This window comes from Aythya marila (genome assembly GCF_965140915.1).
Source record: "Aythya marila genome assembly, chromosome: 28".
NCBI classification, from domain to species: Eukaryota; Metazoa; Chordata; class Aves; order Anseriformes; family Anatidae; genus Aythya; species Aythya marila.
Genome location: NC_139069.1, coordinates 1,418,369 through 1,440,895, shown reverse-complemented (window position 1 = coordinate 1,440,895; position 22,527 = coordinate 1,418,369). Strand labels below are relative to the sequence as shown.

At 49.7% G+C, this 22,527-nt stretch overlaps 1 protein-coding gene across 1 annotated transcript; it reads left to right on the top strand.

Annotated features, from left to right (window-relative positions):
* Positions 1-14,553: 14,553 nt before the first annotated feature.
* Positions 14,554-18,411, top strand: LOC309888223 (olfactory receptor 14C36-like; the record flags this gene model as incomplete). Its single annotated transcript, XM_082780461.1, has 3 exons — positions 14,554-15,219; positions 16,186-16,413; positions 18,352-18,411. 3 exons carry the CDS (start codon positions 14,554-14,556, stop codon positions 18,409-18,411), a joined length of 954 nt encoding a protein of 317 aa, XP_082636587.1.
* Positions 18,412-22,527: the final 4,116 nt, after the last annotated feature.

Below are 22,527 nucleotides of genomic sequence, written 5' to 3'. Positions count from 1 at the left end.
AGAACCTTGCCCCAGTGTTGCTCCCAGGTCACCCAACTTCAGAGCAGATATATATATATGGATTTTTTTAATTTTTAATTCATAGGGTCAGATTTTTGTTGTTGCTACCCTACCACACCAGCTGAGCTTTTCTAAAACAGAATTCCTGGGCTTTTCTCCTGCACTTAATGGGAAACTTTGTGCATCCTAAGAGAAAAAAGGATTGTCCCTATAGCGTAGTGTGTCCTTTAGTGAGGACAGACAATCCGTCCATCAGTGCTGGTCTCAGCCACCTCGTGTGAGCTGCAGGAAAGTTCTACTCAGAGGTTGACCTGAGAAGAACCTGGACACTGCTGAGAGCAGAAGAATCTAGGCTCAAAGTGCACATCTCCAGACCCCTAAACCAGTCCCTGTACTCCCCTTCCTCCAAGCACACCGAGTGCTCACTCCATGGGCATGTGAAAGCCCCATCCCCAGCCAGCCTGGGAACAAGACCAGCAGCAGCACGGCCAGCTGGAGAAGCCAGGAGGAATGCCAGCGTGCTGCTGCCAGGGGAGGCAAGGCCAGAGAGGGACAGACGGACACTCAGCAGACCCTCCTGTGCTGCAGCTCTGCCTGCAAACGAGGCAGATCATGCTCATTGCAGGTGATCTGTGCTCACCTCAAGTCAGCAGAGACCTCCAAAAGACAGGGCACTGGTCACTGGAGGATTTGCAGCTCCAAAAGATCAGCTAGGATAAAACCTGAGAGGACCACAATGATGATGTTGGTGTAGTTTCTGGGCTGAAGTGTCGGAAGGGACTTTATGAAGTTCATTGATTAAATATTGATCTCTCACTGCAATGTTCTAGGAGTCTCAGTCTGCAGTACAAACCTGACCACCTATTACCATGAAACCGGCCTCCGCTCTACCACAGGTATCTGCAAGCACAGGCTACAGACAAAGTCTTGCCATTCAGGTAGCCCTTGCCTTGGTCTTCCTTTTCAAAAATCCAATCATAAATGCCATTCTCTAAAGCATTTTCTACTCGTTTCTGGAGAAACAGAGAGACCCACCCTGATAGATGCTATCAGCCATCGGATGTGCCAGCTGTAGAAGACCCCTCTGGCAACCCCACCTGCATGTTCCTACTGCCAGAGCCTCACGGTGTCAAGAGCCTGCAGATGTGTCCTGCCACACGCTGCCCTCTGTTGTTGCGCTCCTCAGTGCCTCCAAGCCCTCTCTCCTTCTCTCCTCTCTGCATGCCAGCTGCGGTCAGAGCCCCCAGCCCTGCTGCGCTGTGCAGAGGAGCTGCTCCTGGGCACAGCTGTCTCTCTGCAGCGCTTGCCAGGAGCTGCCCTTGGGCCCACGAGCCCAGCCCAGCTCAGCAGCACAGCACCCGACCATGGCATCGCTTGCTCTGTGCCATTGGGCTCCCTCGAGGTGTCCCCAAGGCCTCAGGGCTGACAGCTCCCCAAGGCAGCAGGGTCTCTGCTGGGGTGTGGTGGTTAAAGCAGACTGAAGTCATCACTGTCTGCTCCTAGATGAATTTCGGAGAGACTGATTTTATGCTCTTAAAGTTTGATTGTCAAACATGAGTACAAATGTTTCCCTCCCTTAACCTCTATTCTGTTCCCACTGCATGGCAGGACACCTCAGCCATGACAGGCAGGGATCTCGTCACCCCTCTAAATGTGTCCTAACAAGAGAGGGGGGAACTGAATGCTCTAAAAGGTTTTCCAAGAAGGGAATTGGACACTAAGACAGCATTTGTTGAGTTTTCCCAGTAATCCACATGGAAGATCCTCTACCCATACACAAATCTCTTCTTCCCCTGTTACTTGACCAGCACGGTGACTGTGATGTGGAACACCCTCATCACTATGCTGGTGCCTGACACCAAACACCTGCAGATGCCCATGGTCTTCTTCATCTTCCCTGCAGGCCTTGTACAGCTCCAGCACCCTACGCCAGATGCTGGCCAGCTTCCTGGCTGGGGACAGCACCCCCTTTGCTCACAGAGGTGGCAGCACTCTCAGCTGCACCTTCTGCATGACCGCAGTACTTCCTGCTGGGGACCATGTCCTACAGTCAGCCCTGGGCTGTATGCCACCCCTGTTCTCTGCAAGGCTCGAGAAGTGGAAGGTCTGACTCCAGAAGGCAGCTGTACCTGAACCAGGGCAATTTCTCTCATGTACAGGAATTCTTTCTCCTCCTCCCAGCTCTAGTTCTGTGGCCCCAGTGTCGTGGACACCTTCCGTGGTTTTGCCCCATTGCTGGAGCTGTCCTGCAGTGCCATGGTGATACTCATGGTTTTGCTTTTGTAATCTGTATTTGTATCCAATCTTCCTGTTCCTAATCATGCAGTTTTCATGTGTGTGTGTCCTGTGTTGGCAGACTCAAAGCTTTATCCACCTGCTTTTCTGTCCTCACAAGTGTCATGGTTTTCTATAACACCATCATCTCTCTCCATGTGAAGCGCGGAACAGCGCATAACATAAGCTACTAATACAATCGCCAAGGAAAAAAAAAAAATCAGTATCTTATGCCCTTCAAACATTTGGTACAGCATTTTGTTTAAAGCAATCATAACATTAATCTTTCCACACAGGAACAGGACATACTCATTGGCATGAATAAATGTTTCTCTAGTAGAGAGAAGAACTTTTGGTCTTCCTCCTCGGAGATTTTAATCAAGCCCTTTCCCAAACCATCATCATCCTCCCAGTCAGCCCTCAGGTTGCTTAGAGGTGGTGTGTGAAGGATGAGACAGGTTCTAGTGGATCTGCAGATGTCATCATAAGACCTCTCTCAAAGACCTTGGAAAGGCCAGATAAAGGAGAGACGTTACTCGGGATTTTGAAAAGCCAGACATGAAAGGCATCTTCTACAAGAAGGGTAAACAGGAGGACAATTAAGCCTAACTAAGGATTAAAATGCTATTATTGAATCTACACCTCAGATCAAATCTAAATTAAAAACCTCAACACTTGTCCTTATCCCAGATCCTGAGCAGACACCTTGAGCAGAACACCAATCCCTCCCTTGAAGCCTTTGCCATTCCCTTAACCCTGGAGGGTGACCTGTACTTCCTAAACATTAACCTGATCATCTAACCCTCAAAGCCCTCCACCATGCACACAGCACGTCTCATCCTCAACCCCACTGCTATCCCTAACTTCAGCTGCTTGTCCCCTTGGGGCAGGGCAGGGACTGTGAGGTCCTGCAGCAGTCCCATGGCATTGGAAGAGGCATGTGAGGTGACAGGTATGTGATCAGATCAGAGACCACAAGCAGGAGCTGGCTGGGAATGCTGGGATGGGATCAGGTGTGCCTCAGGATGTGCTGGGCCTGCAGGAGGCACATGGCTGTGAAGGAGGCTGGGAGGTCACTTCTGTCCGTGGATCTGACGGACCTGCAGCAGGAAACGGCACAGATAGGGACTGTAAAGGGCAGAAGCATGCTCAAGGCATTGACGATGATGGTGAGGCACCTTCTGTTCTGGTCAGGTGGTAGACCACAGGAAGGCTGATGGGATGGGAGTCATGCTTGAGGTATGGCTCGTGAGACCATAGAATCAGAGAATGGCCCCTATTGTGAGGGACCTTAAAGGTCATCTAGTTTGAACCACCTGTTCCATGGATAGCGATGCCATTAGCAGTGATACCCCCCATGAGATCAGGTTGCCCAGGGCGTCATCTAACCTGCTCTTGATCAGCTCCAGGGATGGGGCATCCCTAAGGTCTCTCAGCAACCTGTTCCAGTGCCTCACCTCCCTCTGAGTGAAGAGTTTTCTCCTAACCTCTAGTCTAAGTCTCCAGACTTTTACTTTAAAACTGTTACCCCTTGTCCTGTCATACAATTAAGTGAACAGTCACTCTTCATCTTTTTTAGAAGTCCCCTTTGAGTACTGAAAGGCCACAAAGAGGTCACCCTGGAGCCTTCTCTTCTGTAGAATGATCAGCCACCAAGTATGACGGAGAGAGGCTTGGCAACTACATCAGCCAGCTCCCTCAGGACCCTGGGATGCAAGTCATCAGGCCCCATAGACATGTACCTGTTTAGTGTCATCAGGTGGTCTTGGACCTGCTCTTCACTCCCACCAGGTGCACCCCCAGCCTCCATCTACAGGTTCAGGGAAATGAAAGACTTGGGAAGCCTGACTGGCAGGGAAGATTGAGGGAAAGACGTTGTGGAGTCCCTCAGCCTTCTCCATGTCTGTCATTACCCGTGCACCCTTCTCATCCATCAGAGGGCGTACACTCTCCTTGGCCATTCTTTTCTGAGCAGTGTATCTGTAGAATACCTTCCTATTTTTCCTTGCATCCCTTGAGAAGGTCAGTTCCATCCATGCCTTAACTTTCCTTATTCCATCTCTGCATATCCAAAACAGAACCATGCATGAGAAAAAAAAAAAAAAAACTGATTCCATAAATGCCATTTGGGAAACAAAACTTGTAGGTAGGAAGCGCATTTTTGTGGAGGTGCAGAACTGATGGGCACATTATGCAGGATGCTCCTAAGGATCTTTGTGTCCTTTTCTCTTCTAACTACCATGCCACTACTGTCTCAAGAATAGAGGAACCAACAGAGGTGAGACAGATACTCTGCAATTGTGAATGTCATCAGAAAGCTGATCCCAACAAGATATGGGGAGGTCATGAGCAGCCTGGACAATAGAGATGAGATATTTCAGGCTGGGAAGAAGAGCATGGCCAGCAGAAACTTATGATTTCATGGAGGTAAGAGGGTTTATGTAATGTGGATGCTGTGGTAACACTGATTTAAAACAGTCACAAACGGCCCTTACCTTACATGAGCCAGTAATTTTAATGCCTAAACCTAAATGCTACTACAGTACTCAGAAAGGAATCTTATTTTTTTTTTTTTTTTTTTTTTTTCTCTCTTGCTAAACCTAATGCCTTCCCTTAACAGTAACATGAAAACTCTCTGTTTAACCCTAGACTCCTTGGCAGACCTAAAAAAAAACCCTAACCTGTAGAGCTTATCCATACCTTAACCACAGACATGACACCACAAGCAGAACAACACACACTCCCACTAAAACTTTGCTTAGTCTCTAACCCAAAAAGAGAAAATCAGGTACCTAGATAGTGAGAGAGAGGTCATCTCTGCCTCAGTATTTCATGGCTCAGCAGGAGGAATGTGATGGTGGCAGGGACTGTGAGGTCACTTTTGTCTCTGCACTTGATAGGGCAGCTGCAGGAACGTGTCACAGAAAGGGACTGTGAGGTCACTTGTGTCTGGAGGTGACAGGTCAGCCTTGGCTTCTCCCTGGGAGCTGCACTTTTGGGCTGACATCTGGCAGTGGCCCTGCTAGGCCAGTAGAAGGCACCTGCTTGGCATGCTGACTGGGGGATCCCCTCTGCCTCCAGAGCCAGGAGGACCCAGACAGAAAGAAGGCCCCAACATGGGTTGTCCTGTCCCTTCTGCTTGAGTCCATGACTGCACAGCAGCAGGCCCCTGGCTTGGAAGGTGCTGCTGAGGTGACTTGTGTCTGGTTGGCTGAGAGGCCGCAAGGAGCCTGCTGGGTTGGGATGCCTACTTCAGGAGTGGTTTCCACACTGGTGGAGCTTTCTTTGGTAGTAGGAAAGAGCAGGAGAGAAAAGACTGCTACAAAGTGCACCTTAGAAGTATTGCTGTGGCCATGTCATGGAAGAAATGTCCAGGGGAACAACTGGTCTTCCTGCTACACAGTGGGGCAAAGAAGGCATTAAGTACCTCAGCCTTTACCTAGTCTCTAGATCATCACGAGATTTCCACCACATCTTATAAAGGATGATGATTCTCCTTAATCCTCCTTTATTTAAAGTATTTCTATAAGCAGTGTTTATTGTCTTTGACAGTCATAGCCAGATTGAGCTCCAGCTGGGCTTTGGCCCTTCTAACTTTGACCTGCACAGCCCCATAACATTTAGGACACAGCTCCCGAGAAATTGACAGCATGCATGAGAAGGAAGAACAGAAAAAGTAGAATCTGGCAGCCTTTCACCCACTGTTTTTCTGTGACTCTGTGTTGCAGTTCCATTCAAGTGACTAGTCCTGTATTATCCAAACTTTCCTGCAGCTCGTAATGCTCCTGTCTTGTCAGAGATAGCACAGTCACACAAAGGTTGAAGCATCTGCCTGCAGACATGAACGGCTGACAGAAAGGAGCATGAGTGTGGGGGAATGTTGAGAAACTGCAGGATTTTGCCTAAAGTATCTTCTTGATGTTTACAAGGAGAAGGACCCAGTCCTGCACCAGAGGAAGAGTAACCCCATGCATTAGGGCAGACTGGGACCCTGCTGAGTGAGCACAGAATCACAGAATCACAGAATTTCTAGGTTGGAAGAGACCTCAAGATCATCGAGTCCAAACTCTACCTATCGCTAACAATCCCCACTAAACCATATCCCTAAGCTCTACATCTAAACATCTTTTAAAGACTTCCAGGGATCGTGACTCCACCACTTCCCTGGGCAGCCTGTTCCAGTGTCCAACAACACTTTCGGTAAAGACGTTCTTCCTAACATCTAACCTAAAACTCCCCTGGCCCAACTTTAGCCCATTCCCCCTTGTCCTGTCACCAGGCATGTGGGAGAATAGACCAACCCCCACCTCTCTACAGCCTCCTTTAAGGTATCTGTAAAGAGCAATAAGGTCACCCCTGAGCCTCCTTTTCTGCAGGCTGAACAAGCCCAGCTCCCTCAGCCGCTCCTCGTAGGACTTGTTCTCCAGGCCCCTCACCAGCTTCGTCGCCCTTCTCTGCACCCGCTCAAGCACCTCGATGTCCTTCTTGTAGCGAGGAGCCAAAAACTGAACACAGTACTCGAGGTGCGGCCTCACCAGAGCCGAGTACAGGGGGACGATCACCTCCCTAGCCCTGCTAGCCACACTGTTTCTTATGCAAGCCAGGATGCCGTTGGCCTTCTTGGCCACCTGAGCACACTGCTGGCTCATATTCAGCCGACTATCAACCATCACTCCCAGGTCCCTCTCCGCGTGGAAGCTCTCCAACCACTCATCTCCCAGCCTGGAGCTCTGCTTGGGGTTATTGAACCCCAGGTGGAGGACCCGGCACTTGGCCTTGTTGAAGTTCATGCAGTTGACCTCAGCCCATTGGTGCAGCCTATCCAGATCCTCCTGCACAGCCTTCCTACCCTCGAGCAGATCGACACACGCACCTAGCTTGGTGTCATCTGCAAACTTACTGAGGGTGCACTCAATGCCCTCGTCCAGATCATCAATGAAGATATTAAAGAGGACTGGCCCCAGCACCGAGCCCTGGGGGACGCCACTAGTGACTGGCCTCCAACTGGACTTGACTCCATTCACCACGACTCTTTGGGCTTAGCTATCCAGCCAGTTTCTAACCCAACGAAGCGTGTGCCAGTCCAAGCCAAGAGCAGCCAGTTTCTTGAGGAGAATGCTGTGGGAGACGGTGTCAAAAGCCTTGCTGAAGTCAAGGTAGACCACATCCACAGCCTTTCCCTCGTCCACCCAGCACGTCACTTTGTCATAGAAGGAGATCAGGTTCGTCAAGCAAGATCTGCCTTTCATAAACCCATGCTGACTGGGCCTGATCGCCTGCTTGCCCTGCAAGTGCCGCATGATGACTCTCAGGAGGATCTGCTCCATGAGCTTCCCTGGTACTGAGGTCAAACTGACAGGCCTGTAGTTTCCCGGGTCTGCCCTCCGGCCCTTCTTGTAGATGGGCGTCACATTTGCTAGCCGCCAGTCAACTGGGACCTCCCCCGATAGCCAGGACTGCTGATAAATGATGGACAGTGGCTTGGCCAGCTCCTCTGCCAGTTCTCTCAGTACCCTTGCGTGGATCCCATCCGGCCCCATCGACTTGTGCACATCCAAGTGCCGTAGCAGGTCACCAACCAGTTCTTCATGGATAATGAGGGCCACATCCTGCTCCCCATCCCCTTCCACCAGCTCAGGGTACTGGGTATCCAGAGAACAACCGGTATTGCCGCTAAAGACTGAGGCAAAGAAGGCATTGAGCACCTCCGCCTTTTCCTCATCTCTTGTAACTAAGTTTCCCCCCGCATCCAGTAAAGGATGGAGATTCTCCTTAGTCCTCCTTTTTGTGTTGATGTATTTATAGAAACGTTTTTTGTTATCTTTAACAGCAGTAGCCAGATTGAGCTCCAGATGAGCTTTGGCCTTCCTAATTTTGTCCCTGCACAGCCTCGCAACATCCTTATAGTCCTCCCTAGTGGCCTGCCCACTTTTCCAAAGATTATAAACCCTCTTTTTTCTCCTAAGATCAAGCCACAATTCTCTGTTGAGCCAGCCTGGTCTTCTTCCCCGCCAGCTCATCTTTGGGCACGTGGGGACAGACCGTTCCTGCGCCATTAAGATTTCCCTCTTGAAGAGCGCCCAGCCTTCCTGGACCCCTCTGCCCTTCAGAACCGCCTCCCAAGGGACTCCACCAACCAGTGTCCTGAGCAGCTCAAAGTCAGCCCTCCGGAAGTCCAATACAGCGGTTTTACTGGTCGCCTTCCTGGCCTCGCCAAGAATAGTGAACTCCACCATTTCGTGGTCACTCTGCCCAAGACAGCTCCCGACAATCACATCCTCCACCAGTCCTTCTCTGTTTGTGAAGAAAAGGTCTAGCGGGGCACCACCCCTGGTAGGCTCACTAACTAGCTGCGTCAGGAAGCTATCTTCCACTCTCTCCAGAAACCTCCTAGACTGCTTTCTCAGGGCTGTGTTGTGCTTCCAGGATATGTCAGGGAAGTTGAAGTCCCCCACGAGAACAAGTGCTGAAGATTTCGCAACTTCAGAGTCACTCTCCACTTCAAGAGTCACTCTCCATTTTTTTTATAAGCCCCCTTTAAGTACTGAAAGGCTGTGATGAGGTCACCCGGGAACCTTTTCTTCTCCAGGCTGAAGAGCCCCAGCTCTCTCAGCCTTTCTTCATAGGAGAGGTTTTCCAGACCCTTGATCATCTTCGTGGCCCTCCTCTAGACCCATTCTAATAGACCCACACCCTTCATGTGCTGGCGGCCCCAGTCCTGGATGCAGGACTCCAAGTGGAGCCTCACAAGGACAGAGTAGAAGGGGTGAATCACCTGCCTCCACCTGCTGGCCACTCCTCTGCTGATGCAGCCCAGGATACAGTTGGCCTTCTGGGCTACAAGGGCACACTGCTGGCTCAGGTTGAGCTTTTTGTTCAGCAGAATCCCCAAGTCCTTCTCTGCAGGGCTACTGTCAATCAGTTCTTATCCCAGTCTATCCTCCTGTATGGGATTTCCCCGGCCCAGGTGCAGCACTTAGCACTTGGACTTATAGAACCTGCTTAGGTTCACATGGGGCCAAATTTCAAGCTTTCCCAGAACCACTTGGGTGGCATCCCTTCCTCTGTTGCATCAACTACACCACTCAGCTTGGTGTCATCTGCACACTTGCTGAGGGTGCACTTGACCCCACTGTCTATTTCATTGATAAAGATATTAAACAATACCTGTCCCAGGACAGACCCCTGAGGTACACCACTCATCACCAGCCTCCACTTGGACATAGATCCATTGACCACTTCTCTCTCGGTGTGACCTTCAGGCCAACTCCTTATCCACTGAATGGTGCACCCATCAAATGCGTATCTCTCCAATTTGGAGATCAGGATGTCATGTGGGATAGTGTCAAATGTCTTACAGAAATCCAATTAGGTGGTCTGTCTTCCATTGTTGTCTGATGTAGTCACTCCATTGTAGAAAGCTACCAGATTTACCCCCTGGAGAAGCCATGCTGGCTGTCTGAGATCACCTCTTTGTCTTGCATGTGCCTTGAAACTGATTCCAGGAGGATCTTTTCCATGATCTTTTCAGGCACAGGGGTGTGGCTCACGATTCGGTAGTTCCCTGGGTCCTCCTTTCTATCCTTTTTTAAAAATGGGAGTGATGTTTTCCTTTTTCAGGTCACCAGGGACTTCACCCAACTGCCAGGACTTTTCAGATATGATGGAGAGAGGCTTGGCAACTACATCAGCCAGTTCCCTCAGGACCCTGGGATGCAAGTCATCAAGCCCCATAGACTTGTACTTGTTTAGTTTCTTCAGGTGGTCTCAAACCTGCTTTTCACTAAGAGCAGGTGGGACTTTGCCTCCCAGCCTCCACCCATGGCTTCAGGAAAAGTAAAGACTTGGGAAGCCTGATTGGCAGGGAAGACTGAGGCAAAGATGTTGTTGAGGCCCTCAGGCTTCTCCATGCCTGTCATTACCAGTTTACCCTTCTCATCCATCAGAGCGGGTACACTCTCCTTGGCCTTTCTTTTCTGAGCTATGTATCTCTAGAATCTCTTCCTGTTATTCTTTGCATCCCTTGCTAAGCTCAGTTCTATCCGCGCATTGCTTTCCTTATTCCATCTCTACACATCCAAAAATGAAGTATTTGTGAGGGCCTGGAAAAAGAACTCGAGATCCATGGAAGCTATTCTGGAAACAAAACTAGTAGGTAGGATGCGCAGTTTTGTAGAGAGGCAGAGCTGATGGGCATATGGGGCAGGATGCTCCTTTAGGCCCTTTTCCCTCCTGACTACAATGCCACTTCTCTCTGAAGAACAGAATAGCCCACAGACGTGAGACATATACTGCCTATGTCATGGATGTCATCAGAAAGCTGATCCCAGTAAGATATGGGGAGGTCAGGAGCAACCTGGACACGAGAGATGTGACATTTTCAGGTGGCAAGAGGAGCATGGCCAATTAATGATTTTGTAGAGGTAAGAGGAATCATGTAATGTAGATTATGAAGCAACACTGACTTGTACAGTCATGTATGGCCCTTACACTATTTTAACCAGTAGTTTTAATCCCGAAATCTAAATGCTGTTCCAACACTCTGACAGGAATCCATTTCTCTAAAGCTTGAACACAAGGTATCCCTTGAAGCAAAACTCATCCCATAGCTCCTTTCCATTACTTTTACTCTTTTACTCACCCTAATCCCTTTCCTTAATATTAGTATTAAAATACTCTATTTAAACCTCGGCTTCTAGGCAGACCTAAAAATGACCTAAACTACAGAGCCTGACCATACCCTAAACAGAGAAGAACACCAAATATTCCCAGTAAACATTTGTTTACTCTCTAACCCAGAAAGTTGAGCCTTAGTCCCTTGGGAAATAGAAAGCAGTCAGCTATGCCTGAGGATCTCATGGCCCAGCAGAAGGAATGTGACTGTGGCAGGGACTGTGAGGTCACTTCTGTCTCTGCACTTGATAGGGCAGCAGCAGGAATGTGTCACAGAAAGGGACTGTGAGGTCACTTGTGTCTGGAGGTGTCAGGTCACCCTTTACTTTTGAGAAGTCAAGGCACCTGCTTGTCATGCTGACTGTGGGATCCCCTCTGCCTCCAGACCCAGGAGGACCCAGGCAGAAAGAAAGCCCCCATATGGGTTGTCCTGTCCCTTCTGCTTGAGTCCATGAGTGGGCAGCAGCAGGCACAAGGCTTGGCTGTGTGTAGCCAAGAAGCTGCAAGGCCAGCAGCAGGCCCCTGGCTTGGAAGCTGCTGCTGAGGTGACTTGTGTGTGGTTGGCTGAGAGGCCGCAAGGAGCCTGCTGGGTTGGGATGCCTACTTGAGGAGTGGTTTCCACCCTGATGGAGCCTGCTTTGGTAGTAGGAAAGAGCAGGAGGAAAAAAAAAAAAAAAAAAAAAGACACAAACCACCCTAAAAGGTGGGCTCTGGCCATGAGGAGGAAGAAATGACCAGGGAAACATCTGGTCTTGCTGCTACAGACTGAGGCAAAGAAGGCATTAAGTACCTCAGCCTTTACCTCATCTCTTGGCACCAGGTTTCCCCCCACATTCAATAATTTATGATGAATCTTAATCCTCTTTTATTTAAAGTATTTATATAAGCAGTGTTTATTGTCTTTGACAGGAATGGATTGATTAAGCTCCAGCTGGGCTTTGGCCTTTCTAACGTTGTTCTGCACAACCCCATAACATTTAGGACACAACTCCCGAGAAACTGACAGCATGCATGAGAATGAAGAACAGAAAAAGTAGAATCTGGAAGACTTCCACCCACTACCTTTCTGTGACTGTGCTGCAATTCCATTTAGCCAGTTACTCCTGTATTATCCAAACATTGGTTTAGTGGAGGACTTGTTAGTGTTAGGTCAGAGGTTGGACTCGATTATCTTGAGGTCTCCTCCAACCCAGACAATTCTGTGTGCTTCAGTGTCCCCTGTACCTCCCAATGCTGCTGTCTTGTCAGAGACAGCACAATCACATGAAGGCTGAACTGTCTGCCTGCGGACAGGAACATCTGACAGAACAGAGCATCAGTGTGGTGGGAGCTTGAGAAACTACAGGATTTTGTCTAAAGAAACCTCTAGACATTTACAAGGAGAAGAGCCCAGTCCTGAACGAGAGGGAGAGTAACGCCACATATCAGAGCAGACTGGGACACTGCAGAGTACACAGGACGAGGAGGGCCTGGGCACCACAAGGGATGCCATATGAGCAGAGGTGCCTCCTCACGAGGAACCAGACCAGCTTCCTACAGAGCTGCCTCATGAGGAGCACGGCCACCAAAAAGATCTGAGTTATCATGCTCATATCAGATCCGGTATGACACCACAAGGACAAGTGTCTTCAACTAACCAGTGAAGAGGTACAGGTCTGGGATTCTCTAGGCCATCCTGGTTTGGAGAGGAGCAAGGGCTATGGCAAGGCTCAAAGTCCCAGCAGGACCCAGGTCTTTGTGTTCATGGCTATGGCTGTTGTCTCTGCCACTGAGCCCTTAGAGGAGACAGCTGATTGGTAAAGCACCAGGGCCTCATTGCCTTCTCGCCCCCACCCATGAACCAGGCAGGGGTTGTACCATTCTCCTGCACTTGGCCATGCACATCCCCATCTCCTACTGCCCCACAAAGAGCCCTGAGCAACCTGTCAAGGGAAAGGATCCCCCTTAAAATGGGATGGATGTCAAGTCCTGGCCCTTGAGCTTGGTGACACACATCCAGTTTTCCTACACCTCAGTGTCACCTTCACATTGCCTTTGTCTCCTTGTCCTCACTGCCTCCAGGGTTCTGCTCTAACGAGCTCCAAGGGAGGCTGTGTCAGTGCTGGCCCTCAGGGGGACACTGCAGGAAACTTGCCTCTGACTTGGACTTCTGGAGAGATGTCTTCAATTGTGTCTGAGTGCCTGAGGTTCGTGGGCTCATCAGCAAAGCCCCCAGAGGGGTGATTGCAGTGCCTTGATCTAGGCCTCTGGTGCTGAGCTGGGCTGGGCTCCTGCAACAGATTAAACTCATTTGAAAAGGGATCCTGGTGCAGAGAGACAGCTGTGCCCAGGAGCAACTCCTCTGCACAGCGCAGCAGGACTGGGGGGCTCTGACCGCAACTGGCACACAGAGAGGAGAGAAGGAGAGAGGGCTTGGAGGCACTTGGCAGTGGGAGGATGCTGAGAGCTGCCTGAAGGAGAAACATGCACAGCCCTTGACAAGGTAAGTGCCTGGCTGCAGGGCCATGCAGCTGCAGGTCCTGGAAGGGTCTCCTCTTGCTGGGTCTTGTTTCTGGGAGGGCAGTGGGCAATGCAGTAGGCTTTGAGAGTCCTGCTGGGTTGCAGTGTGAGGTGAGAAAGTCTGGCAGAAGCCCCTTGGAGTGCCCTAAGACAGGTGCCCCTGGTCAGCCCAGAACACCCTGCCGTGGCTGGCCATGCCGGGCTCTCTGTCAGCTGCCCCGTAGCTCCTGCAGCCATGGAGGTGCCCCTTGGCAGGGCCCTGTTGGTGGCAGGGTACTGCAGGGCAGCGCTGAGCACAGCCGTGTGGGATGGGGTCTGTGAGCACAGGTAGGGGGAAAGAAGAGGTGGGCACAGAGCAGCAGCTCCCGACAGGGACAGCTGCAGGCAGCACAGAGGGGCAGGCGGCCAGAAGGAGCTGTTGGCAGAAACGCCATGGCAGGGGGGATTCGGGCACCTTGCGGCCATGCCCTGCAGTGCAGATGCCTTCCCCTGGAGCAGCCCCTCCCTGGCCTCCTCTCCCCCTGCAGCCCATGGGCTGTGGGGCAGGCAGGGGTAGAAGAGAAGGTAGAGCTCAAAGAGATGCTCCCAAGCTCTGTCTGTGTGAGAACTTCACCTCAGGTGAGGCTTCTGTCCAGCTGCACTTGGACTGGGGCTTCTCTGCTCTCAGTTCTCTACAGTTTCTTCTCAGGGAAACACCTGAGTTGGATGGTCCTGTGGCTCAAAGACAGGAAATACAGGGTAGATTAGAACACGACTTGTGGGCAGTGGCCTGTGTAACTGCATTCAGATGAGTTGTTTGAAATAACACTGAAAAGATCATTAATCTGACCAGAGAACTGAACTTGAGCTTCCCCCATGTTCCTGATTCCTTCCTGATGTACAGCAAGAAGGACTCCTCTGCCACCCACAGCAGCCCCTGCTCCCAGTGCCACTCTCAGCCCGCACCAGATTTACCTCAAGTAAGAGAGCTGCAGAAATGTTCTCCTGCAAAGAGAGATGCTCAGGCCGGAGGGCGCTCTAAGACTTGTAATAAGTCTCCCTCAAAGACATGTGAACTAACATTGTTCTGTCTTCTCTTCAACAGACAACTGTGTTCAATGTCAGCAAATGCCCAATATCAGCTCTGTGAGCGAGTTCCTCCTGCTGGCATTCGCAGACACACGCGAGCTGCAGCTCCTGCACTTCGCGCTCTTCCTGGGCATCTACCTGGCTGCCCTCCTGGGCAACGGCCTCATCCTCACTGCCGTAGCCTGCCACCACCGCCTCCACACCCCCATGTACTTCTTCCTCCTCAACCTTGCCCTCCTGGACCTGGGCTGCATCTCCACCACTCTGCCCAAAGCCATGGCCAATGCCCTCTGGGACACCAGGACCATCTCCTATCAAGGATGTGCTGCTCAGGTCTTATTTTTATTCTTCTTGTTTGGTTCAGAGTACTATCTCCTCACTGTCATGGCCTATGATCGCTACGTTGCCATCTGCAAGCCCCTGCACTACGGGAGCCTCCTGGACAGCAGAGCTTGTGCCCAGATGGCAGCAGCTGCCTGGGGCAGTGGCTTTCTTATTGCTGTCCTGCACACGGCCAACACATTTTCCCTGCCCTTCTGCCAAGGCATTGTTGTGGACCAGTTCTTCTGTGAAATCCCCCACATCCTCAAGCTCTCCTGCTCAGATGCCTACTTCAGGGAAGTTGGGGCACTTGTGTTTAGTTTTTCTTTAGCATTTGGTTGTTTTGTTTTCATTGTTTTCTCCTACATGCAGATCTTCAGGGCAGTGCTGAGGATGCCCTCTGAGCAGGCCCGGCACAAAGCCTTTTCCACGTGCCTCCCTCACCTGGCCGTGGTCTCCCTGTTTCTTAGCACTGCCATGTTTGCCTACCTGAGGCCCCCCTCCATCTCTTCCCCATCCCTGGACCTGGTGGTGGCTGTTCTTTACTCAGTGTTGCCTCCAGCAGTTAATCCCCTCATTTACAGCATGAGGAACCAGCAGCTCAAACATGCAGTGAGGAAACTATTTTATACCTCTTTCTTCAGCATTAATAATGTGCATAAAATACTAATAGAATTTCTGCAAACAAACACTCTTAGTGCAAATTCTTGAAAATAATTTTCTTTATTATTATTTCCTTTAACTTGTGGCATTGATTTAATGTTATTCTAAGCCTCCTAATTATTATTTTATTATTATTATTATGACGTTGATAATTTCAAATACCTTTACAATCAATATTCTTGTTTAAATAAAGAAACTGGGACAATTTCATTAGTCTCTACTGCAATCTCTTCCCATCACCAGTGCCTCCAGCAGTGAACACACATGAGGAACTTGGAACTAAGGGATGCAGTGAGGACACTGCTTGAATACATATGCTTCTGGTTCTTTGACTATAACAATAAGCTTATAATCAGAAACACCTATTTTTTCAGAAATCTTTAAGATACTTTTTTTTTCTTTTTATTTGTCTGTGTTGTTATTTTCACTAGCTATTGTTTAAGATATAAATAATATTAATCTTAGCCTCCTACTTCTTAAAGATTTACCTACAGAACCAGGCTTCCTGTGTAGATAAACAATAAAGAATCCAGAAGAAATTCATTGGTCTGAGCTGCCATCTCTTCCGATCCCCTCAGGAGCTGGGGGAGCACTTGTTGGGGCACTTGTGTTTTAGTATTTCTTTAGCCTTTGGTTCTTTTGTTTTCATTGTGCTGTCCTATAGCCTATGTGCAAATCTTCAGGGCAATGCTGAGGATACCCTCTGAACAAGTCCGGCACAAAGCCTTTTCCACGTGCCTCCCTCACCTGGCCATGGCCTTCCTCTTTCTCAGCACTTCCACATTTGCCTACCTGAAGCCCGCTTCCATCTCTTCCCCATCTCTGGACTTGGTGGTGTCACTTTTGTACTCAGTAGTACCTCCAGCAGTGAACCCCCTCATCTACAGCATGAGGAACCAGGAGCTCAAGGTTCCAGTGAGGAAACTGTTTCTATACGTGCTTCTTAAGCATCAGTGCTGTTAACATTATTGTGATTTGTATCATATCATTTTTTGTACTTAGTATTATTATCATATTGTACTACTAATAATAATCCTCTAAATGCTACCATTCTATTTGAGAAGCTGACATGAGAGATTTTCATTTCATTTTTCATTTTGATTATTTTCATAACTTTTGATATTGGCTTAATTTTTTAAGTAATTTATTTACTTTAACTACGTCTTCTAATCAACCTATTGAACTAGATTTCCTCTGTAAGTATAGACAATAAAGAAGACAGCATAAATTCATTGGACTCAGTATCCCTCTCTTCCCATCTCCTCTGATTCTGGGGGGAGCAGTCCCAGCACACAGGAGAGGCTCAGGGCCAAGAGGCTCACCACCCACTGGGCTCTGCCTCTCTGCTGCCTTCAGGTCAGAGCTGCTGCTTCCCTGGAGCCATGGCCATGGCCAGCAGCAGGACGTGGCCTTGTCATTGCTGCTCTCTTTTGGTTTCCACATTGTTCTCTTGTGCTCTCGCATTCAATTAAGCCTTGAGATCGCATGTACCTTGGTGACAGTCTTGTTGTCTGTTCAGTGGCATCTCTTTCATTGCACAGCTCTTCCAAAGCTGGTGGAAGGAATATACCCAAGGAACTGCTGCATGAATGGGTCTCTTGCTTTTCGGGGCTTCACTGTGGATCAGAATTTCAGAGTGCTCAATGTAGTGCTGGACTGGGAGCTCCCTTCTTGGCTGGCCATGGCTCAGCAAACAATAACTGGTCTTGACTGGCCTGGGACTGTCCTGGTGGTGCTTAGTCTGATGGCAAATGGAATCCTGGAGAGGAATGTGGAGCTGCTCTGTGGCTGGGCCAGGCCTCTTGTGCTGGCCTGGGGAGCGGGGCTGCCCCTGCGGGGCACAGGCACTGTGTGCTGGAGATCTCCCAGGCAAGAGAGCAGGGCTCCTGCAGCTTCACGGACCTCCAATTCCTAAGCTGGTCCCAGTGCGGGGGTTGTGGTGGCCGTGCCCAGAGCCCTGCAGCAGCCTGTGGTGGGCACTGCCCTGGGGCCAGCACAGTCTGGGCTGCTGGGCTGGGCTGGGGAGAGGGCAGGGAGGTGGGGAGAGGTGGGCAGGGGCTGGGCTGGACTGGGCAGTGCCCAGCAGAGGGCAACAGCAGAGTCAGGGAGCAGTGGCAGCATGCAGGGAAGGGCTCCCAGCAGGACTTGGTGCTGCAGAGCCAGGGCTGCACCAAGGGAGCCCAGAGCTGCAGGGGAAGGGGAGAGGAGGCTGAGGGCCAGGGCGGCTGCTGCAGGGGCAGGGAGCTCAGCATGGCCCTTGCAGCCCCCTGCCCTGGGCCTGCCTCTGCCCTTGGCCTCGGCCCCGGCCTTGGCTCTGCTGGCAGGAGCGCTCTTGGCATGCGCTTCCTGGCCTCCCCTCACCTGCGCACAGCTGCTGCCCACTCAGGCTGCTGCCACAAACGTGTCCTCACAAGCAGCACCACCCCTTGGGCTGCTTCTGCTGGCCTCCCCCAGCCCACTGCCTTGACTCCTTGTCTCTGCTGGGCCCCACCTTCCACACCCAAATATGTCCCTTGGCTGTTGGCTTCCTTTCCCCTGCCCTGTGGGAATGCCAAGCCAGGGTGGACAGGTTACCATTAGATGTGGTGGTGCTTGTGTAATTCACATTGGTGATGGCACAAATGACGGTTCCTTCACCAGTGATGCACATCCTTCTTCATGTTAGGCCAAAATCAACGTCCTTCTCTCTCTGCTTTTCCCCATGGATGAACTGCATTAGGTCTCCTTGATTAGTCTGAGGCCCAATACAATGCCTTTTGACTTCTGCTACTCCAGCACAATACCGATGACTTTCCCTTACTCTGTGCATTGACCTGATGGGGCATCTCATATTTTACTCTTTCATTCCCATAGTTGGAAGGGGATGGATTCCCAAAGTGCGGCAAGCTGATGGGTTGTATCCTAGCTATTTGACATTTCATGTTCTTGACTCTTGCAACATGAATTTGCTGCAGACGTTCCAGGACGGTAAACGGATGCTCAGCTGTCTACTAGGAACAAAGGAGAGTATCCTGGGTTCCCAATGGCCATTTCAATTTTAGGTCAATCTCAGGAATGCACTGAAGAAGGGGTGTTGTCTTTGAAGAGGTTTCTTGTGCTGGGCTGGACTGTAGTTGCAGGGATAAAGACCGATGCCGGTAGCAGAGGTGCCCTGGGAACTCCACCTGGCTCCAACTGAATCCCCCAAAGGGCTCTGGTCTCTCCTGCAGGCTCTTTCTGACAGCTGCAAATCCAGGGAACTACTTCAAATACAACTGGGTCTCTGGCGGGTTTCCCTGATTGCTTAAGGTCAGACAGCAAAGCTCTGCCTCAATACCCAGTAATTTCGTTAGTACTTAACTAATAGAGCAACTACTCATCACTTCAAATGATTCAATCTCTTCCACGAAATGTCACACAGTGTAGTTTATACCATGAAGAAATGTGAATTTTCAGGATGTATTTTCATCGCAGGAGAAGAAATACTGGTGTTCATCTGTAGTTGCATTGTCCTCTCATAGTCTGTCACGATGTGCTCCCTCATCTTCCAGGCACATCCACAAGTTTTGATTAAACAGACAATGCTCAATGTAGCTTTTCCAGATGCCTGTCTGCACCTATGCACTTCCCATGGTTCTGGTTTGCCCTCCTCTTCATCTGATCATTCAGACTGCTCTCACTGACCCAGTTGCTGCTTTGAGCTTCAGGTAGAAGCAGCCCAGCTTGCCCATCTATCAGCAGCCTGTAATTTTTTTCCTTAGCAAGAACCTCATACTTCATCATTGCAGTCATATGGTATAGATCAATGCTAATACTATTGTTCATAATTTCATATCGATCACTATAAAATACTTCTTGTACATTCAATCTTTTGGGAAGGTAAACCTCAGAGAAGGAATAGAAGATGAGAAGGTTGTTTTATTATTTTATTTTATTTTATTTTATTTTATTTTATTTTATTTTATTTTATTTTATTTTATTTTATTTTTATTTTAAATTGCTGCATGTTTTCATTTTCTTTGCTTGGAAATTTAAAAGACCCTTCTGCACCTGTGTACAGCCACATCTCTTAGGAAAGCAGGTAGAAGCTGCTGCAAAGGGGCCGTAGCATCCAGCTGCAGCCTTGAGTGAAGTCTGGTGTAAGGAAATGAGAAGCAAGCACCAGGTGGCCATTGAGAGAAATGGCAGGGCTGGGGTGGTGAGGAGCAAGGTTGTCCATGCAGTATCAGACCTCCAGAGTCTGCTTTTCCTCCCGAAGCACATCTCCGAAGGAGACACCCTGGATCAATACCAATTAGAGAGTAGTACCTCAAACTGAAATTCAACTAAATGCATCCTTTAAGATGAAAAAAAAAGATTTTTATTAGGTGCTTTTTGCAATCTTCCTCCTTAAATATACCATGAAAACTCTCCAATTAGTTGTACAAGTCTTGAAGTCCTGGACAAAAATACAGAGGAGATGCTAGGAGTTTCTTCCTTCTAATGAGGTCCATGCTGTATTTTGGTGCTGAGCCTGTGACGCTCAGGTACTGAGAGGACAATGATGTAACCGCTTGAGCAAGTAAAGTCAGAAGGACAAGTTGAAGTGACTTGGAATATTAATGGGCGCCACTGAGGGTTATTACTAAGACAACCTCCCCAGAGACTTGTTAGGGCAGATAATTGGAGGCCATGATTACAGACAGGCAAAGGCACTGTGCAGAGAAAGGTCTTTGTTTGCTTTGATAAAGCAGAAGGGCTGAAGCCTGCCACCAGCTACTGGGAGAGAAAATCCTGCTCCCCCACGTCTGGCTCAGGGCTTTTCCTAGGGATCTGTGGGATGTGGTGGGCAGTGTGATGCCATGAGAAGAACAGCGGTATGACAATTCCGAGCTGATGCACAGGGTTGAAAGAAATCAATGAGGCCCCATCACAATCAATATAGCATATCTCCTCATAAGCTCTAGCCAAGGTGACAAAAACCTTAGGGCTGTTGGGGCCTTCCACTTCTACCAGCACTCTGCCTTCTCCTCTGAAGGCTTTCCTATTTTGTCCCACACTTTCCCCTATTTCCTTGACGTCTGCAGACACCCATCTCTGTTCACCATCTTGCTCTCATCCCTTGCTTTCACCCATGTCTCCTCATCCCTCACCAGCTGTTCCTTGAAACACAAAGCCAGGGTCTGATCAGAGGGTGACCTCTGGCACCACAGCACAACCCTTTGAGAGAAATTTCTTCCTCCTCGTGGCCAATGTGTAACTTCCAATGTATACTCCATGGTCATTTTTCTCTCCTGCTCTTTCCTATTACCAAAGCAGGCTCCATCAGGGTGGAAAGCACTCCTGAAGTAGGCATCCCAACCCAGCAGGCTCCTTGAGGTTGGTCAGCCAACCAGACACAAGTCACCTCAGCAGCACCTTCCAAGCCAGGGGCCTGCTGCTGGCCTTGCAGCTTCTTGACACAGCCAAGCCTTGTGCCTGCTGCTGCCCAGTCATGGACTCAAGCAGAAGGGACAGGACAACCCATCTGGGGGCCTTCTTTCTGCCTGGGTCCTCCTGGGTCTGGAGGCAGAGGGGATGCCCCAGTCAGCATGCCAAGCAGGTGCCTTCTGCTGGCCTAGCAGGGCCACTGCCAGATGTCAGCCCAAAAGTGCAGCTCCCAGGGAGAAGTCAAGGGTGACCTGCCACCTCCAGACACAAGTGACCTCACAGTCCCTTTGCGTGACACATTCCTGCTGCTGCCCTATCAAGTGCAGAGACAGAAGTGACCTCACAGTCCCTGCCACAGTCACATTGCTCCTGCTGGGGCAGGAGACCCTGAGGCAGAGCTTAGCTCCTCAGAGCATTCCCACCCATCTCCTTGAGGTCCAGAAGCTGATCAGACCCACGACCCCTCACATCCATCTTTGCATGCCATGTGACTTCATTGCAGCCTCACAGTTCTTGGCCTGCACCAAGGGCCAGACCCAGTACAGTACCTAAAGGTAAGAGTTAGGAGAGGGGCTGAAGGTGAGGAAGTCAATGTACAGGAACAAGGGAATCAGCTGTTAGGTGTTCATGCATGGGATCGGGGACTAGGGCTCACCTTTCTGGGTTTGAGTTTAAAGAAAGATTTATTGGGAGGGTTTGGTGTTCTGCGTTGGTATCAGGTCTGTGCTTAAAGTATGGAAAAGCTTCATGATTTTGGGTTTGTTTAGTTTTTCCAATAATTGTAGGCTTAAATTGAGCATTTAAATCTAGTGTTAAGGACAGGGATCAATGTAAGCAAGAGAGTAAGGGTAAGGAAAAGAGGCTATGGGCTGAGTTTTGGCTTCAGTGCATACTTAGATGTCAGGCATAGGAGTAGTTGATTCCTGTCTGGGTGTGGAGTAGCATTTAAATTTAGGAATTAAGTTTACTCTTTGAAACTTGGGAATAGCCTCATATAACTGTTTTGAGACACAGTTACAGCAGCTTCCGCATAGCCTGAACCAACTCACCTTTTACAAAATCTTTAGTTTCTGCTGGATAGTCCTATTCTCTCTTCCAAATCTCACATTTCTCCTGACCAGGGCTTCTCCTGACCTCGTTATATCAGTCACATTCTTAGGGACATCTTTCTGGTGGCTTTCATGATCTCAGAGTATCTGTCACTGCTCTGTTGGGTACTCTATTTCTGAGAAACGTGGCACTTAATACATGATGGAAAAGGACACAAAAGTCCATTGAAACACCCTGCACAATGTGCCCAGCAGCTCGGCACCATCACAAAAGTGCGGTTCCTGCCTACAACTTTTCTTTCCAGAATGGCTCCTATGTCTCCAGGGTAACTTTTCCCAGGATAAGTTACCCAGGATAAGGGTAACTTTTCCACCCACTTCCCCAGGCCACACCACTCTTGCCTGCAGGCTCCACGTGTCTCTCCAACCCTCCCCTCTCCTCCTGCAGTAGTGGCACCTCACCGCAGCAGGTTGGTGCATCTCCAGGCTCAGGGGTGTTTCCTGAGGGCCTGCCCCGTGTGGGGAGTGATGGGGAGGAAGAGAGCAAGGTCATCTCCTGGGGCATGGCTGAGCACAGCCCAGCCATCCTGCA